Below are 19,605 nucleotides of genomic sequence, written 5' to 3'. Positions count from 1 at the left end.
TTACAGAGCTTCTGCGATGTCCCTGACACTGTGTTAAGTATAGGGACACCCAGATTAACAAGCCATGGACCCTCAAGGAGTTTATCCAGGAGGAGAGGCAAACAAGGGATCAACCACAAGCAGTTGGTTCCACTGGATTAGGAAGCACAAAGCAGGAAGCAGAGGATGGACAGGGGCCACCTCCTAATCCCACACTCATTAGCAGTCTCCAAGAAGCACAGCACTTGAGGAAATACTTGCTGACACAATAAATGGAGAGCCTGCAGAGAAAATGATCCTGGAAACCGTCGAGAGGACTCTAGAATGGCGCCCTCCTCACCTCCAAATTAGGGATCTTGTGCCGAAAGCAGGTAATAAAGACAACAAAAGGCCAGTCATCTGGCTGCATCATCACGCCTGCAGCCTGAGCACAGCTCACGTGGAAGGCAGTTGGGCAACGGCCGTGAGAACACTGCACACAGCAGCCAGCAGTTCTTTTCCTCCGTTTCTTACAGAAGACACATTTCTACAACACAGGAGAAGCAGGCCAATGATTCTGGGAACTAGGATGGTCTCCTCTACTGTACCCGCACCCAAACGCACAGAGCCCTATGAGCAAGAGCCCACCCCCTTCCCAAAACACAAGGGTACACGCACCCTCTGTTAATCTCGTGTCCGGTCACAGGCATCCTCACTAAGTAGTTTTAACCAGAGGGGGAGAATCGTAAACCATGACCAAAACTGAGGGGTAAAGGATGGCCACTGGGTCAACCAGGCAATGCCCTCCTAAACGCTATGTTCCCCTCTATCCAGAGACTCGGAAACAGGGAAAGAATGTAGGATCACAGGCCCATCTCTTTCTGCTTACCAGTTTGAAGCGGGGCAGGGGAATTTTGCTCACATCCACTGGACTTCTTTCTGCAATGTTGACAAATCTCGCCTCCAGAATCGCCACTGCACATGAGACATGGACCCACCTGCCAAAAGGCAAAGGCCACCTCAGTCCCCCTCCAGCTCCAAGGCCCTGTGGCCTTCTCTTCTAACATGGGCCTGTCTATAGCGTTTCCTCCCTTACCCAGCGTGACCACTGGACTTCCCAGCAAGTTCCTGGGACCCAGTGAGGTAAGACCAGAAGCATCTCCACGCTGAGGAAGTGGAAGAAGGTCCCCACCACAACGTCCCGGGTCAGCGCAGGGTCACACTTCTGACACACTCACTCACCGCCTGTTGCAACAGGAACAGAGCCACAGCTAATTGCGTGTGGCAGGTTCCAGGGAGTGAGAATAAATTAGAGAGCCCCATACACACCTCTTTTACCAGAGGACCTGGGCACTTCCTCAAAATATCTCCAGCTGCGCTCCAATGTGCCGGTAATCCCAGCCCTCCCCCCTCCAGGCCTTTGCCCAGACCTTTCCCGGGGCCGAAGTGACCTCTCCCTTCTGCTCCCTTCCTCCACCTGAGACTCACTCTTTAAGGTCTGGCCCTAGCCCCACTTACTCTGAGAGGTCTGTTCAACGGACATCCTTAGAGAATTATTAAAGTAAGTTCTGGGCATTTGGGGAAACTGACACGCACCAAGATGAGATTAACTAAGATGGTGAAAACTCCCAGGATCAAGCCACGTGAAAACCTACGACAGACAGCGTCGGGGCTGCATGGAAGCCACCTGCAGTGTGTGAGTGGGAACAGGTTTGTCTTGCATGGCCCTGGAGGGCAGACCAAGGATCATGAGGTAAAGGTGGGAGGTGCAAGCAGAGCCCTTTGCATTGCAAAAAAGGAAGAACTTTAACAGCACTATCTTGCAATTCTGAGGAACACGGTGACCTCAAGTCACGGCAGCAAGTGCCTTTAGAGGAGTGGAAGTGGCAAGCAGAGCAGCCATCTATCTGGAACAGCATGAAGGGGATTCCTGTGAGGCAGGACGCCAGGCGGTGTGTGTGCTTTAAGTTCCCACAGGATTTTAGCTGGAAGCAGGGTCTTCACTGCTGGTTCCCCATAGACCTGGGAGTACTCTCCCCTAAGCAGCCGGTCTTCAGGGCGAAAACCTCATTCACCTTACATTTATTTCTACCTCTGAACCACTGAGCCATGACGAAGCACAAAAATTCAGCTCAGTGAAAGTGGGCTGCCGGACGGCCAAGAAGCCCAGCTGTGGGCTGAGTACCCAGAACCCTCTGTAGAATCGACTGAGTAGTGGGTAGGCATGGCTGGGCTCTCCTCAATGTCCCACTGTCCTTCTTAAGGACAGTCGCCCTCATTCCGAACAACCAGGGAGTCTGCCTGCAGGAAGGGCTCACTAGCTCACAGCCGTGGCCACCTCTGTACCAGCCCCAGCTGTAACAAGGTAACTGTCCTCACTTCCGCCACGAAGCCCCCGCATCATCTTCACAGGGTCTTCGTACCCTCGTGAGTCCATCTTAGCTCCTCCAAAAGGAGGACGTTACGTACAAGGCTGCCTCAGAGGGGAAGCTCGGGTTGGAAAGTTCTGGGACTGCTCGGCTTCCCATCCTTAAAATTAGTCTTGGAGATGCTATTTCAGCCCCAAACAATGTGCTTCCCAAATCCTCCTCAGTCATACCGATGACAGCCACTGCCCTGGCGGTGTGCCCGCACTCGGCTTCAGAGCCCAGGGAACTCACCTGTCGTCATTGGCTCTCTGCAGGGCTCCTCCTCGCAATGAGCACAAGCAGCAGTCCTGCCAAGAAGACGGGGAGGAAGAGTGGTCACCACCGAGTCACTACCATCCCATCTGCTCTCCCCGCCACTTCCTGCGGGCCACGGTAGCCTCCACGTGAGAAAGTAGCCCACAGCATGCGGGGCCTCGCCTGCACAGCCCTTGTAACCAGGACTGCCCTGCAGGAAGACAGGGAGGCCACTCGGGGCTGAAGTGCACCAATGATTCTCCTGACTTAACTTAATCGTCTTCGCTGGTACTGTTAACAACTGTAAGCAAAGTCATGAGTGATACCCTGCTCAAGCAGGGGGCATTACAGGGCTCGGACTGCCTCCTATGTGGGTACTGCCAGGTTCCAGAGAGAGGGGAGGAGTGAAGAGAAAGCTACCAAATGAACCATCTGAGCCCCATTCTGATGCTCCAACCGGATGGCTCAATTCTTTACAGGAGGTTATGGTCCATCCACAGGAAAACCTCTACTTGGTCCTGACACAATGAAGCAAACACAGCTTCCAGACTCCATCGTGCCCTGCCACAGGTGGGTAGCACACACTCTCACTGTCGTGGGGATTTACTCCGACAATGCTCACTGACATCACTGTGTACCAGGCACCACACAGACCCCTGGGACGTAGAGTCCGCGTGAAACAGTCTGGTCCTGAGCGAACTTGTCTCACAGGGAGACAGCAACAGCACGGAAGCACTCACCTCTTCCAGGGCATTGGCCGAACACCGAGAACACATCCAGTCTTCAGAAGCCTTTGCAGGGGGGACCCCGTAGCAACCTAACAGGGACACCGAGGTGAGCAAATTAAACCCAGAGGCCAGAGTCAGAAGGTAGACCTGCAACTCTTTTCCAAACACTACTTCCCAAAGCTACAACCAAATCTTACAGAAACCCCTGAATTCTAGCATCAAGGCCCCCACGGGTCAGCCATACAGTATGGCCCCCAGTCTCAAAAAGTCAGAAACTAGATTCACTGCTACCAACACCTAGCGAGCAGCAGAGACTAATTCCCTCCCGGTATCTACAATCAAGGGGACAGTCCAGGGTAGACAGTGCAAGCACGGAGCCCAGAGTCATAGGAAACTCAGACTCAATCAGCACCAAACTCCAAGAAGAGACACATAAGCAATCTGCACTGGGGGGCTGGGGAGGTCACTGGGAGGTCGCAGGGAGGCCAACAGGCGGCAGGACTTCCAGTCAGACGCCCCCGCCCCTGGGACCGGACACAGAGAAGAAGTGAGGCACTCACTGGCGTGGACCCGGACGCTGCACTTCTTGCAGGACACTAGGATGCTGGTGCCGTCCTCCTCTAGGTAAGGGGTGGACAGGTTGATGTCCGTGCTACACCCAGTCGAGGTGAAGCACATTTCTGGGATCAATGGCTTGGTCCTCTGCTTCTGGGGCGCTAAATCTGGAGCACTGCCGCAGTTCTGACTAAGGCTTCCAAACTCCACCTAAGGAGGGAGCAAGTGCACACCTCAGTGAACAGCCCCGTGTCCTCAGCTCTCCGCCTGCCCCGTCAGCAGAAAGCTGCTCTCTTCCTGACAGGGCACCCGCTACAGCTCCCAGGTGCACAGCCATTATCCCAGAGCCGCTAACTGAAGTCACCTCCAATGACTCCAATTCAATTTCTCACAGCAGCATCAAACAAAGGCCCCCAGGGACAAGTGAGAAAAGGAAGAGAGGTAAGAGGCAACTGGGATTTCAATCTTCCCAAACCAAGTGGTAATAAAATGCACTGAGAGGCTGGCAAGGCTGCTCTTGGCGGCTCCCCGCTGCGATGCACGGCATGGGGGCCCCACTCAGGGAGAGGCCCCAGAGCAGGTGTTTCCGTGGGCCAGCACTGATTTCCTCTCGGGGCCCATGTCAGCAGTCACCTGAGCTGCAGCACTGTCACATGGCTGGAGCCCCGAGATCCGCTCCTGGCTTGGGGCCCCTTCGGGAAGAACATTATGTCCATGTACTTCCCTTGGCAAACAGCCTGACTGCAAGAATCTGCCGCTTCTGCCGCTGGATGGCACCATCACCCCGGTTCCAAGGACGGGGCCCAGAAACATGTCACCCCCCAAGCCTATGCCATTCATGAAACTCTGAGCCCCACTCAGCAGATCTACTGGCAGTACAGCCTGGCCATCTGCCTGCTTCCCTCACAGGTAAGGGCACATTGAGATCTTTTGGGTTTGCTTTTGGTCAGTGGAAAGAAGGAATGAGTTACTAACTCAAAAGTACTCTGGTCTGAAGTTTCATTCTTTGGCAAACATGAACCTGGGGCCCTGCCAGGCTCAGTGGCAGCCATGCTACTCTAACCACCATCAGGGGACTGGTTCTCTACATGCCGCCCTGTGTAGGTCCCAGCTGAGACTGACCTGGTCATCTGGCACATGCGATCTGTGGGTGCCTTCCTGGCCTCCTAGAGCTGGACCCAAAGAGACCCATGATGGTGAAGCCATCAAATGCCCCAGGAGTGGGAGGGGCACGGCTAAGCTCAGCGAGGGTGCTTTCCCATCCCCCTCCCTCCTGCAGGCCCTCTGCTCCTACACCTCCCAAATTCCCTTCCACTACTGCCAACATCCGCGGTGGCAATGGGAAAGGAAAGAAGAGACAACACTGGAGGATCTGGCTCTTCACCTGCCGTTCAGAATGATTTAAAGAAATCCCCTGCTCTCCAGACTGACGGGCAAGGTCGACAAACCACCTGGAAGGAATCATCACTGACTAGAATAACAAAAGAGCAGATCCCTCAGCAAACAGTGTGAGTGCCAAGGGCAGCAGGGAATCCCCCAGAGCCTAAGCCACACCCTCAGCTCTTCCCCAAAGCATTCTCAAGTGAACACCCGCATTGCTGCGTGGCTATCTGCCTGGTGAAGCCTTTCCAACACAGGGATGGGGCCGAAGACACTAGGAAAACATGCCTTTCCCAAGCTATGTCCCCACCATTAAACCTAGCTTTCCTCTGAGCGCTGGTCCCGGGTAAACAGTGGGGATGTGGTGGGCTTACCTGATGGTAAGTCTGAAAGATCATGCAGACGGCGCAATGAGGGGCCTGCTGGGCCATGGCCTCGTTGAATTCCTTTTCGGCCTCAAAGTTTGGAGGTCGGTTCTGCCACAGCTGGCTCAGGGGCTTGGCCCAGGCCTCCGTCTCCTCAGCCTCCTCCTCGGGGGTCCCCTGTTCTGATACATCTAGAGGAGGAAGCAGGGGCGTGAGTCAGTCAGCACCAGCCCTGCACATCTGTGGCTCTGTCCGGAGAGCCGACGAGCTCAGCCCAGGCTTCTGGTCCCAGGTTTGGACTAACCCAAGATCCTATGGGTGACAAAGGCAAAGGGCAGAGGCGATCTGCAAAAGACTCCTTCAATACTTGGATGATGTTGTGGGGAGCCCTGCAATCCACAACTACAGCCCCTCCAATGACCTTCTCACTCCTTCCCAGACAGGCGTACTTTCTAAGAGACCCTGGAGTCCTATGCTGAGTAGCCCAAGGAAAGCTCTGGAACATACCTATGGAAGATACCCATTTATGTGTTTACTCCCTGCAACCCAAGCTCAGAGCAAATAAATAGTTATCTCCTCCGCCTTCAGTCAAGTTTAATCCAAAGGCATCTGGCAGCTGCCAGTACGTGTGACCTCGGTGAAGGGTACCATAGCGTACTTAGGCCGATGCAGACAATTAAAATCAACCCCTGTAAGCCCCGTCAATCAGGCCTAGCCAGGAGCCGTGGTGCCAAAATCCAAGCACAGATATTTTCTGCATCCTGGCCAGAACAAGAGTGACCGAGACAGGAGGGAAGAAACAGAAATGGACTGCTCACAATCACAACAGAAAAATTACCACACTGGCCTCTGCTCCGCTTATAAAACCAAAAGTGGCCAAGAATCGTTCTACTTGTGAATACTGAACAAATGATGAAAATGTTCACTATGTTAAATGAAAACTGTAGGAATCAAAATTTTACAGTTTACAGAGATAAAACTTCATTGAGCTATACAGTTAAGGCATATGTACTTCACTGAATATGTTATGCCTCAATTGAGAAAAAATGTTTTCAGTGGAGAGAGGGGTATGTGAGACTAAAAGAGACTAAAGAAATGCAGTGCATGACCCTAGTTTGGTTCATACTGGTTTAAAGGGAAAAAGCTATAAAAACACATTTTTAGAATGAGCAGGGAAAGATGAATATGGACTGAGAATCAGAGGACGTTATGAAGTTACTGCTTACTTTCCGAGGTGTAATGACAGTGGATTTTATACAGGAGACAATCCTCCTTAGGAGATGCCTATCGGTGCACTTTAAGTGAAGTGACTTGACGCCTACAGCTGACTTTCAAATGATACAGCAAATATGCATGTACTTGCTCGTACAAAGCAATGCATAGGGAGAGACAAGTGATTATGGCAAAATGGCAACAGCTGTTGAATACTGGAAGCGACACACAGTATTCTTATTGTTTCAACTTTTCCACGTTTGAAATTTTTTAATCATAAAAAGTTTGAGGGAGGTGTATTATGACCTCACGTTATTATAAAAAGACATACATGGACATAATTTAACATCTAACAAGGACAATCAGGAAGATTAACACATTAAAGTGTTCACAGTAGTCATCTCTGTGGGGTAATCTTGCTGTCCTCTTTGTAACTTTTTCTGCTTCCCCAGTTTTCTACAGTCTACATTGCTTTAGCGCATTGGGGAGAAATCAGGAAGCTAGGCTGCTGCGACCCAGAGGACCTGAGACCCCCACAGGGGCTGGAGGAAGACCCCCGGAGGGCTTCTAAGACTCTGCATGGAAGTCTGCCTGCTTCTGGCTACAAGGTCTGAAGAGGCTTTCCCCACGCAGCTTATCATGATCTTTCTACCCAGGAAAACAGTAGAGACGGGCATCGACATCAGATCAGAAAGGGAACGTGAGGCTTGTGGAGCAGACGAAGGGCTGATGAGACTCTGGGCTTTCCGTGGGCGCAGGCAAGGACAGGACAGGGTAGGAGGAGGCTGGGCATCAGGCAGCAGTAAAAAGGGGCCTGGTCACTGGCAGATCTTACGGGGTCTGTGAGCTCCGGGCAGCACAGGAGACCACACTGCACTGATGGCGATCACTCCCTGAGCTCCAGTTCTCCTCTGCATCCCTGCCTACTCCCCTCTGTCTCCTTCACAGGCTCCTCTTTCTCAGTTTTCCTAACCCCAGCCTCTGTGCTCTCTCCCGGAGCAGCCACATTTAATAGAGATAACAAATACCACCTCCACACACCCCAAGCAACGCCAGAACCCAGGGAGGCACTCAGCTCAGGCTTCCTCTTCCTACCACCCTCACAGCTCCACGTCAGGTTGCCAAATCCAGTGGACTTTATCCTCCCAACAGGTTCTCCACTTCCCCTCCCCCACCCCTACCTCCACCGTCCTAGTTCAGACCCTCATATCTCACAGAGGCCATGACAAAAGCCCTCTCGCTCCTAAGATGCAATCCCTAGAAAAAAAATTTTTTTAATTAATTTATTAATTTATTATTTATTTTTGGCTGTGTTGGATCTTCATTGCTGTGCGTGGGTTTTCTCTAGTTGCGGCGAGCGGGGGCTACTCTTCGTTGCAACGTGCGGGCTTCTCATCGCGGTGGCTTCTCTTGTTGCGGAGCACGGGCTCTAGGTGCGTGCGCTTCAGTAGTTGTGGCACGCAGGCTTCAGCAGTTGCAGCTCGCGGGCTCTAGAGCACAGGCTCAGTAGTTGTGGTGCACTGGCTTAGCTGCTCCGCGGCATGTGGGATCTTCCCGGACCAGGGCTCGAACCCGTGTCCCCTGCATTGGCAGGTGGATTCTTTACCACTGCACCACCAGGGAAGTCCAGGAACAATCTTTCTAATGCAAATCCAACTGCATCACCCCTCTGCTTAAAACACTTCCAAGGCTCGGAACGCCCATGGGCAAAGTACTCTGGCTCACGACCACCTCACTCCTCCTCCTCTGCCCATCTCACCCTGGCCTGGCCCTGTAACGCCAGCCGCAGCAAGCTGGTTCCTCTGAATATACCTTCCTGCTTGTCTTTGCCATGGTTACTGGCGCTGTCCCGTCTGCCTGGATTAACATCTCCTCCCTTTAGATCAGTGCATTACCCTGTGAGCTTCTTGAGGGCATGGACACATCTCAGTTATCTTTGTCGCCACACATTCAGCACAGGGCTTGGCATCAGTGACAGAACCTGCTATCCTGAAAAATCAGCCTCGGACCTCCTAAGAGAGGGAAGAACTTGCATCCAATTATCCCGTATTAGGCACATTCCAAGACACTCAAACATATAATGAAATCTGATTATAAATCCCATATCCTGAAATCCTACCCTCTTTATGGAGTATCTGGGAGAAGAGCTAAGCCACAGGCCCACCCCTGGCCCTCAGCTTGGCCTCCTGAGGTCCTGTCGGAGGAGGTCCTGATGCAGTGAGAGCGGCTTTCCTCTGGTGAAGAGTGAAAACAACACTTACCATCATCGCTGACGCAATCCTGCAACACGAGCGGGTGGTGGCGGGGGAGCTTGCTTAAGGGCTGACGACGGCCCTTGGACTTCTTACTCTCCTCCAGGGAAAACATGTATTCATCCGCAACCTGGGCAAACCACAAGAAGGAATCAAGTTGGTCTTGCCTCCACTTCGGGACACAGCAGAAGTCAGTCTTACAATGAAAACCAAGGGAAAGAGCGGGGCAGAGAGACACAGAGAAATGTAAAACCCAACATGGAAAACACCTGACTCCGAAAAAGCCAAAACGACAGTGTCATGCAAACCAGTGTAAACCAGGATTATGTAAACCATTTAGGGCAAAATTTGTGCCTAGTCAGCGTGGGTGCTGGCCTTCTCAGAAGCAGGCTGAAACAAATGTACCAAAAATAAACCTTCTCCAGCTCTAAAGGAGAGCCCCTTCCCTCAGCTCACTGACATGCGTCCGCGTCTGAGAGCCCCAGAGGCCCCTTTCCTTGGACCAGGAGGCCAGTAGCACCTGTTACAAAGTACCAAGCAGCTGGGCCAAACAGGTTTGAAAGGCCAGGGCACATTCAAAGGGGTGAGGAGTAGCGGACCCATTAAAAAGAAAGTAGGTCACTTCTCCTCATGCACTGTCAAGACCTCAGCTCTAGCTGATACTCTTTGATCCTCTTCTCCAGGGGAGAACATCAGCCAAGACAGAGAGCGCCTTGAAACTCTGGCCCAGCTGCAGAAAGAAAGGTTGATTTAACGCTGCATTCACATAATGTCAGAGCAAATGTAATTAGGTTTAAGGGGTACAGGACTGAACCAGTAATACCACATGAGAGCTTCCTTCTAACCAACATATTTAACACTTGGTTATACTGACAGTAGGAGACACAGGTTATAGCAAAACCCACTGAGCAAAGAAATGAGGCCTGGAAGAGGGCCACTTTGCAACCGTGACCAAAACCAATGCCTTAGAGCGCTGCAGAGAAGTGTCAGCACTGCAGTGCCACCTTGGAGAAGGGACACTGGGCCTGCAAACTCCACGTGCAACTACACAGAACCCCAGGACCTAAGGCCCACACTTGGAATGTCAAGAAAAACCAAATGCTGAACAGGTCACGTGCAGGTAGGACAGAGCCTGCTCTTCTAAACATACACTGAGGGTCTATGTGACCATTCATTCAACAAATATTTACCGAGACTCTACGGAGTCGGAAGGTCTGCCCGGGGAAGGAAGGTGTGAAGAGATGGGACCGCTAGGATGTGCTCCCCGCTTACGTGAGTGATGACGCGCACGGCAGCGTGCCATGCGGTGGAGGAGTGAGGATGGTAGGGATCTCCTACCACTGAGGTCCACGAAAGGCTAACACAAGCACACACTTTAATCAGCCCTGAGCTACACCGACAGTCTAAAGCAGCAGTTTCCAAAATGTACATCAAGAGGCCTGAGAAAGCCTCCATCAGAGTGAACAGGTGGGGCTCCGTTCCAACACACAACAGCCCTGCTTTTGATTTACATTTTTTAAATGAGTAAGAGGTCACTTAAAGAAGGGGTTCTTTGTCTAAAACAAACTGGAAGTACCAAATTTACCTGACAGTATTACCAGGAAAATAAAAAATGTAGGGATATGCACCCCAACACACATATACTTACTGATGAATTATATACACTCATGTACTTTAAAACAAAAATACACTGTAAAAGGATTAAGATAAAAATAAAGTTCCATTATTTGATTCCTGCATCCCCATAATCTTCTTGCATCCCCTACTACGAAGACCACCTAGATAACAGGCCTAAACGTGAGATGTGGCAGAGACCAGGAAGTAAAGGCATGAGAATAAAGGAACCAATGATGGTGGGGATTTCCAGCCTGGGTCTCCAAGGTGAGAGAGACTAAGAGGGCTCCTGTGGACGAGGGGGGAGTGGTAACAAGCCAAGTTAGCCAAGTTAAACGTGCTGCGAATGGTACACACAACACCTACCTGTGGGTCCTTCATCTGGAAATACCCAGGGGGCACGAAGAAATTCAGCCTGGGAGTTCAGAAAGGAGGTCAGAGCAAGAGCTGTGGATTTGGGAATCCTCAACATCAGGCTCAGAATTTAAATCATGCAATGGATGAGATGATCAGTGGAAGATAAACTGGCTGGAGACCAAGCCTTCCAGGACAGGAGTAAGAAGAAAGAGGAGATGCTGGGGGAAAGGGGCCCTCAAGTGGGAAATCCACAGTCCAAACACTACAGAACAGCTGAGCAGGCAGTGGCCAAGGGACTCAGCAACTGGGAGGTGCCAGGACTTTTTTAGAGATAAGTTCCAGTAGACACACAATAAGGAACTAGGGAGTGAGTACACCACACAGACTATTTTTGCGAAGACCAGGAAAGGAATGACATGATAGCTTGAGAAGGAAATTTCCTCCAATTGTATTTTAAGATAGGGGCTTTGAGAGTATGGTTTTATGGGCGGAGAAGCAGCTTGTCCCCCAAAGATGCAGAGTCCTAATAATCCCCGTGAATACGTTGGGTTAACATGACAAAGAACTGTTAAGGTTGCTAATCAGATGACCATCATCCTGGATTATCTGGATGGGCCCAATGTATTCAAACAGCGCTTAATAATGGAAGAAGGAAGCAGACGAGTCACTGTCAAAGTGAGGTGACATGAGAAAGACTTGGCCAGATGTTGCTGCCTTTAAAGGTGGAAGGCAAGGGCCATGGCCAAGGAATACAGGTGCCCCCAAGGAAGCTGGAAAGGGCAAGGAAATGGACTCCCCACAGAAAGGTACAGAGCCCCTGAAGACACCTTGCCTTTAGCACCATGAGGCCTATTTCAGACTTCTGAACTGAAGAACAAGAAGATGGTAAATCTGTGTTAGGATGCTAAGTTAGCGTAACTTGTTAAAGCAGCAACAGAAAATGAATATGGGGTAGGAGGTGGAGACAAATCATTTTATAGGCAAGCACTGGAGGAGGTAGAGGGGTCAGGACCAAGAACACCAGAACTTGGCTTCGGGAAAGGAGGCGGCTGCCTCTGTCCACATCTGTTTAACCAAAGGGCCTCCTGCGCGCCCAGCAGATATGCCCAGCGTACCATGCCTGGTGCTGCGGCAACACAGAGATGGTGATATGGGATCTCTAACCTTAAGGGGCTTACAACCCAGCCAGAGTCTAAGTCTGCCCTTTCTGCTACCATCACTCTGCCTCTGACCAAAGCGGTCAGATCTACTCAAATATTTGAACATCCTTCCACATTTTCTCCTCTTCTGGCTAAACACTCCTCCTCCAATTCCTCACAGTGCTGCCTTTCCCTACAATGTACTCCAATTTCTAACTTCCCGCAGGATTTAACGGAAAGAGCTGGGTTCAAATCCTCGTTCAACCATTTAGCCATATGAGCCCGAGCAAGTGGCAACCCAGTAATAAAACGGGGTAAAGAGCACTGCCCCTCAGAGCTCTTGGTGAGGATGGGGTGGGATAGCATGCAAGGTCTCCCAGGCCACTGCCGGCAAGAGAGCTGGAGCTCCAGGCTCTCTCTTGAGTTCTCTGTTACCCCCGACACATGCGCAGCCAGGTCAAGGTCAACCCCCGACACATGGGCAGCCAGGTCAAGGTCAATGTTCCTGACGGGGCTTGTTCTGTACAAAGAACCAAGTGTTCTCTCTCCTTCTTTAGGGAACTCACTTTTTCAAAGCAGCCTGAACCAACAAGAACTTCTGCAGCAGACACATTGCTGTGTGAAGACTCAGGTTGTGGTGCTTCGGCAGTCAGTCACCAGGGGCCCTTTTACCGTGGCCCCTGACACAAGATGGCAGCACGTAAACTGAATAGCAGACAGCCCGAATTACACCTTGGGGGACGCTCAAAGTGAGGGGAGGGGGCCCACAAGGGTGTTCTTCAAAACCCAGCTGTTCCCAGATATAGACACAATGCTATCAGACCTCTCCAGGGACAGGCAGAGTGCCTCAGCTTCTGCACAAGCCTTGACTGTCAGTCTGCCATTCCACCCAATCAATCAACCCTCATGTCAGCTTCTTACTGGAGCTCAACTTCCATTCGTTCCACCCACATTTACAGAGGCTCCTGGGCCAGGCCCTGGGGACCACGCCGGTGCCGCAAGAGGCAAGGCTGGATGTGGCCCAGTACCTGGCTCCTAGAAGTGCACCTGCACCCGCCTGTGCAACCGCACCGAGACCAAGACAGCGTCTTAGACGAGGAGCAAAGTGCTGGAGGGACTGGAAAGAGAAAGGGACGCAGCTGAGAAGCAACGAAAGGTTTCCAGGAATACTGGCTTTTGAAAAGGAGCTGGGCCCCAACGAGCACAGGACTGCTCCAGGACAGACAACTGCCTCTTCCCACCTCAAAACTATCTGCAGCCTGGTGAGGGCTGCACAAAATATGAAGGCACTTAAGAGGGAAGAGATATGGGAACATATGTGTATGTATAACTGATTCACTTTGTTATAAAGCAGAAACTAACACACCATTGTAAAGCAATTATACTCCAATAAAGATGTTAAAAAAAAAAAAAAAAAAGAAACCAAAATATGAAGGCACTTAAGGCCCCTGAGCTGTACACTAAAAAAGGGTTAGCGTGATATTTTATGTCATGCATATTTTACCACAATAAAACACCCACCTGTAGCCATCCTCTCCTGTGCCCACCTCTGCTGGAGACCCCAGCCCTCCCTCCTGTCAGAGCTCCCCCCGCCCCACCCCACCCTCATTATGTCCCACCACCCCCTCTTCAGCACAGGCCCACTCGGCCGGCTGCCACCGTCTTCCACCCTCTCCTCCCCGGCTCTGCACACCCTCTCCTAGCTCCCTGAACCTCTGGCTGCTCTCTTCTGCTTGTCCTTTTCCTTCCCAGGCCCTCTACCAACACCTGCACTGTGAAAACTGCTCTTCACGTTCCACATGCCCCATGGGAGAACTCTCCCACACCCAGCGACACCCTCCAGGTGAAGGTGACTCCCAAAACTACCCACCTCAGGTGTGTGTATGCACGTCTCCAATGCCTGCCTCACAAGCAGGTCGCACTCAGCATGCCCCAGGCTGAACTCACACCTGAGTCACACTCAAATAACCCCTTCACTTTTCCTGCCACCTCCATCCTCCACCGATACGCCCCTGTCCATCTGGTAAGTAACACGAGCCAGAATTCCAGGTCACCCCTGCACTGCTCTCCCACCCACTCACCCCACACCAGCCCCCGGCCCCGGGCTCCCACCTTCCAAGCAGTCATTACCCCAGCTCCCCCCATCCACCCCCACCATCACCTCACGGCTCAGGTCCTCACCACCTCTCAGACTAAAGGAACAGGTTCCAAACTGATTTCCCTCTTGCAAACCATTTTTCCTCCTGTCCTAAAGGAGAAGTATTTGATTATAAAAATAACACGTATTCATAAAAAGCATTCAAACAATTTATAAATGCAGGAAGTGAAAATCATCTATAATTCCATCTTCAAGAGAACCTCTGCTGTTTCTAATTTTGCCTCCTTCTTCCCCAAAAAACCTTTATACTGCTTCCAAAATGATCTTTCAAGACATCAATGCAAAGCTTAAAAAACGCTTCACTGGGCAATCCAAAGAACAACTGACAGTTTCTTTGAGTGAGTCAGTGGCAGGTGGACAGAGGGGCACTGCTCTAGATTAAGACAGACTTAAGAGACATAATGAACAGACATAAGATGTAAGATTAATTAAATCTTGATTCAAACAAACCTACTGTAAAATAAATTTTGTTCAGACTACTGGGGAAATTTGATTGTGAACTGGGTATTAGATGATGCTACAGAATTTCTATAATTTTGTTAGGTATAAAACAGCATATGGTGATTAAGAAAACACCCGTATTTTTTAGAGGTACACACTGAAGTAGGGAAGAAATCACATGACATCTGGATTTGCTATAAAATACTTCAGCAAATAAAAAAAGGACAGTTGGGGACTTCCTTGGCGGTCCAGTAGTTAGGACTCAGCGCTTTCACTGCGCCAGAGGTTCAATCCCTGGTCAGGGAACTAAGATCCCACAAGTTGCACAGCCACAAAGAAGAAACAAAAAAAAGGACAGATGAAGTAAATGTGGCAAAATATTGATAACTGTTAGATCTTGACGATAAGTATTTGTAGTTCACTGTATTATACCATATGCATCTTTGTGTATTAAAAAACGTGTTATAGAAATCTTCAATCTCCAAAAACACATGGCAGGGAAACTTCCACTGCCCCCCACCCCCTGACTCTCAAGTCAAAGAGCCTCAGAACTCCAGGACCCGGCTCCTGACACGGCCCACCTGCACCTCCCAAGGCCTTCTCATCCCATATGCCTGAGACCAACAAAACCACTGTGGACCCCCGACCTGCTCTGACCCTGGCAGGAGCCCCCAGCACCAAACAGAACCCTCTCCTCCCCTAGATTCCCGCTCCAATTTCATCCCATCCGCCCAGCATGCTCCCGCTAAGCTCCTTCCCCTGCTGTCTCTCTGCCTCCTCACCCCAACCCCAGGCCGAGCTGCTAACTCTTCCACTTGTGCTGCAATGATCATCACCAGGTACTAGAATTCCCTGCTCGCATCTATTTGCCTAGACTATGAGCTCCTTGAAGGCACAGTCCTAGCCCAGAGCAGGCGTACAAACCATTACAGAGTAAAGCGAAGAGGACGCCAGCATGTCAAGGGGAGAGGTGGGAGAGATGGCAGGTGATGGAGCGGAGAAGTTATTACCATCAGGCTGCAGCTGAGGTCCACACACAAACAAAAAAGAACCAAGAAGACACGCTACGGTTTTGGGGCAGGGGTTGCACGAGAGAGGCGTGTCAGAGAGAAGCCTCCTCTCCCAGCATATTCCCGTGGGAGGAGTCCTGGCTTTCATTTTCTGGCATCTGCCTTTTGCAGAGGCAGTGCATTCCTGTGTGCACAACACACAGAAGGTGAGTGGGAAACTCTCTGCCACTGTGAGAGGGGCCTGAGTCGTCCAGGGCCGCCTGTGACTAGGTGGGTCATCTGTCTAACTGAGGGTAAATGAGCGGCAGGGCTATTCGGCCACGGGTTAGAAGTCACTCTCTTCAACCATTTTAACTGGTAACAAAGCGGCATTCTGAGTGCCATGTGCCCGCCTCCTGTACCCATAACTTAACTGGTTCCTAATTTGGGAGGAAAAAAGATGGCTGTTATTTATGTATTGCTCCCACCACCAAAAAAAAAAAAAAGCCACAAAAAACTTGACTCTGTGGTTAAGATTGCGTCAGCAGTAACATGTGGTCTGAACAACGCATTCAAGTGTCTAGTAAGTCCTTGCTATTGTTAGCAGCTTCTGTGGTTGTGAATTCAGCTGGAGGAAAGCAAGTCAGGAGGACAGGGCAAGAGAAGGACAGCGTGGCCTGCAGAGACAGCAGGATGCACAAGAGGGCACAGAGCTTTGGGAAGGATGGCTGGGATGCGGCCACAGGGAACCTAAGGGGTTCTGGTTTCCAAGCGGAAGAGCCCTCTCCTGCGGAAGCAGCCACAGGAGGGCAGAGGGAGCCGTGATCAGAGGCAACGAGAAGGCTGCACGGTGGTGTACGGTGGATACCCACACGCCATGTGAGAGGGAGGGGGGACCTTCAGGTGGAGAAAGGGGGTCTACAGAAACTGAGCCCGAGATTCAGAGAAGGCAGAAAGAAAAACAACATCGGGTGTTCAAGACAAGGGGAAAAACCAACCACAGAAAGGCACTGCTGAAAAAACTAGAGGAATTTTAAGTGTTAGTATTTCAGCCAAAGAAAAGATAAAGCCAACAAGCCAATTGTTAATATGAAAAAATAACAAGGGTACACGTGGGGCTCGTGACAGTATTCTATTTGCATATACTTTTAAAATGTTTCATAATAAAAACTTTTAGACGATAAATTTTTCAAAGGTGAAGGGAAGGGAACGGGGAAGTCTGTGCTGACTTCTACTACCTGCCAGTGACCCCACTCCACCCCCAGCCTGGGCTGCAACTTACCCATAGGCTGCGAGGCCAGGGAGAGAGCAGGTCACCAGGGCAGGCCTGAGTCAGCTGCACCCAACGTGGCCCTGCTGTATCCCACTCAGACCCACCAAACGCCTTTCTACACAGAACAAACAAAAGACAGAGTTTTTGGCAACAGCGTGTCCTGAGAGGAAGCCTGAACAGACATGTCCACGGTTACAGCTCTGGAGTTCATCCTGGCCTCCAAAACGATGCTGCGTTAGCAGTGTTATACTGGGAGGGGAAGAATGAAGAGGGGAGTAGAGGGAGAACTCCCAGGGGAGTCCAGGGTAAGAAAGAGCACCTCACCCCAACCCTCAAACCCTGCAACCACTGCCACTCTAATCCTGGCCCCTAAGGCCAGGAGGGGCAGAGGATGCACCCAACTCAGCTGAAGATCCACCGAGGGCGGCCACTGAGGCTGCAAGGCAATTCTTTGGAACAACAGTCCCATAGAGATAAGAGAAAGAAACTCCGAGCAAAAGAACAAGCTGAAGTGACCCACTGCCACCTGGCTTTTGCTTGACACAATTGCAGACTGGCGGTCCATCCTGAGGGTCTCTCCTGCCATCTGGGACTCTGCAGCAGCCCAGCCCCAGAACCACCTCCCTCCCCAACACAGGAGGCCCCCTGCCCCCCACCCCACCCAGCACCCATACCTCGGTCAGCTCCCGCTCGTTGATGCTCCTGGTGGCACCCCCTTTCTTCCTCGTGCATGACTCTCCTGCGGTGACCCTGTCGTCCCCTTTGGCATAGCTGTGCACAGTGAGGACTCCCGTTTGCCCCTGGGCTCGGCAGGACAGAGGCTCACTGGTTTCTGAATCGGAAGAAATAGAATCCCGTGAAGAACCAGAGCCCAGGCTGGAAGATGACTTCTTTTTGGAGCCTGAGAAGACGAGGCGACCCCCAAAAGAAACCGGATTCACAGAAAGGTCCAAGGCAGCCCCTTCCTGATCTTCCTCCTCTTCCTCCTCCTCCTCCTCCTCATCCTCCTCTTCCAGCTTGACATTTTTAAGCTCTTCAAATTTGACTTCGGTGGAGTCGGAATAATCTGAAACACACAGACACATTGGACAGAGCCCACTTTCTCTTGTGCTTCTGAACTTCAAGAAAGGCAGAGTGACAAGACCAAGGAACATGGGCAGCAAGTGAGGCCTGGCTCTGAACTCTGACTCCACCACCGACAGGGTCCCTGTGTGATCTGGGGCGAGCTGCTTAGCCTCTCTGGGCCTCCAGTTTCATCCTCTGTAACTTGAGGATACTACCACCTCTCTCCAGGGTTCTTAAGTAAGATTGCTGCGTGTAAGGTGGGAGCACAGCCTTGCACACAGCAGACACTCAGTTAAGTGGCAGCTGTCACTTCCTCATAAGTCTCCTGCAGCTCAGTAGAGACCCAGAGAAGCCAGGCTAGAAAAACCGCTCAACAGAAGGCAGCAGGGCCCCAGGGTCCAAGTCCATAGTGCTGACTGGCTCTCAGCAGACACTCCGAGGTCCTGTCGACGCAGAGATCCTCCAAGCCTGACCCGAGACTGATACAAGCCCCTTCCTAACACATCTATCCTCAACAACCGTCCTAGTGAACGCTTTCAAACACTGTACTGGACCGCACTATCCTTTCCTAAAATACAAACAGCCTCTCAAGCCTCCCAATGAGCAAACTCTCAGGCGGTAGGCAGTCCCCTCATCGTCTCATCCCATTTCTCAGGTCGCTCCTGTGACACACCTGTCTCCCACCCTTCCCACTCCTTGTTCAAATCACAGGAAATCACTGCCAGCTCCCCAAAGAGCTCATGCTTGTGCACGTCTCCGGGCCTGGGCCCCTGCTCCTCCTATCAGGGAAGCCCCTTCTATGACGTCCCCAGTCTGTCTGCCTGGAAAATCGCTGCTTACTCCGTAAGAGTTAATTCACGGGCACTTCACCAGGCAGAGGGTGGGCGGGGGCCTTTCCTCCACGTTCCTCAGCCGCCCTGGGTGACCCCAACCACAGCGCTTCCCACACTCCAATCACACCATCCGCTCACAGACCCGCCTCCCCTTTGTCACATCTGCGACCCTGCACTGATGTGGCGTCCCACACAGAAAAGAATGATCAGGGCTGTGGGGAAAAATACCATAACCAACTCACCTGGGAAGGTGAGACCGTCCTCAACTTGGCGCACGGAGCTGTGGGTGGGCCTCACAGGAGCAAGGGCGGCCTGGCACTCCGCCATATCGTACTGTCCAGAGCCCAGCTCCTCCCTGGGGAAGAGCTCGCTCTGACTCACCTCCTGTGGGATTTCAAGACAAACTCGGTGCCTCTTTGTCCCGATACGGTGCTTGGCCAGGCTGCAAGGAGGAGGGCAAACTTTTTAAGAGCCCCAGGATACATCTGCTTACACAAACACCTCCCCACACAACCCAAAATCAACGGCCAGGGCCTGCTTCACACTTTGGTGCCACCTGAGACCAGGGACCTCACCTCCCTGAGCCTGTTCCATCAAGTGCAAATAGGGATGTCACCACCCCC

General features: G+C 51.5%; 1 protein-coding gene across 2 annotated transcripts in view; it reads right to left on the bottom strand.

Annotated features, from left to right (window-relative positions):
• Nucleotides 1-19,605, bottom strand: part of KDM4A (lysine demethylase 4A) — a 41,388-nt gene that overhangs the window by 8,014 nt on the left and 13,769 nt on the right. For both annotated transcript variants that reach the window (XM_068539706.1, XM_068539707.1), the window contains exons 10-18: nucleotides 19,225-19,424; nucleotides 17,759-18,150; nucleotides 9,123-9,243; nucleotides 5,659-5,840; nucleotides 3,910-4,114; nucleotides 3,362-3,438; nucleotides 2,619-2,674; nucleotides 848-956; nucleotides 320-505 (exon numbers count right to left, since the gene is read on the bottom strand). In XM_068539706.1, coding sequence (XP_068395807.1) covers nucleotides 320-505; nucleotides 848-956; nucleotides 2,619-2,674; nucleotides 3,362-3,438; nucleotides 3,910-4,114; nucleotides 5,659-5,840; nucleotides 9,123-9,243; nucleotides 17,759-18,150; nucleotides 19,225-19,424 — 1,528 coding nt within the window. The remainder of the gene's footprint in view (nucleotides 1-319; nucleotides 506-847; nucleotides 957-2,618; nucleotides 2,675-3,361; nucleotides 3,439-3,909; nucleotides 4,115-5,658; nucleotides 5,841-9,122; nucleotides 9,244-17,758; nucleotides 18,151-19,224; nucleotides 19,425-19,605) is intronic.

Source organism: Eschrichtius robustus, chromosome 3 (assembly GCF_028021215.1).
Source record: "Eschrichtius robustus isolate mEscRob2 chromosome 3, mEscRob2.pri, whole genome shotgun sequence".
NCBI classification, from domain to species: domain Eukaryota; kingdom Metazoa; phylum Chordata; class Mammalia; order Artiodactyla; family Eschrichtiidae; genus Eschrichtius; species Eschrichtius robustus.
The sequence above is the reverse complement of the archived record's forward strand: the minus strand, read 5'-3'. Positions and strand labels throughout refer to the sequence as shown.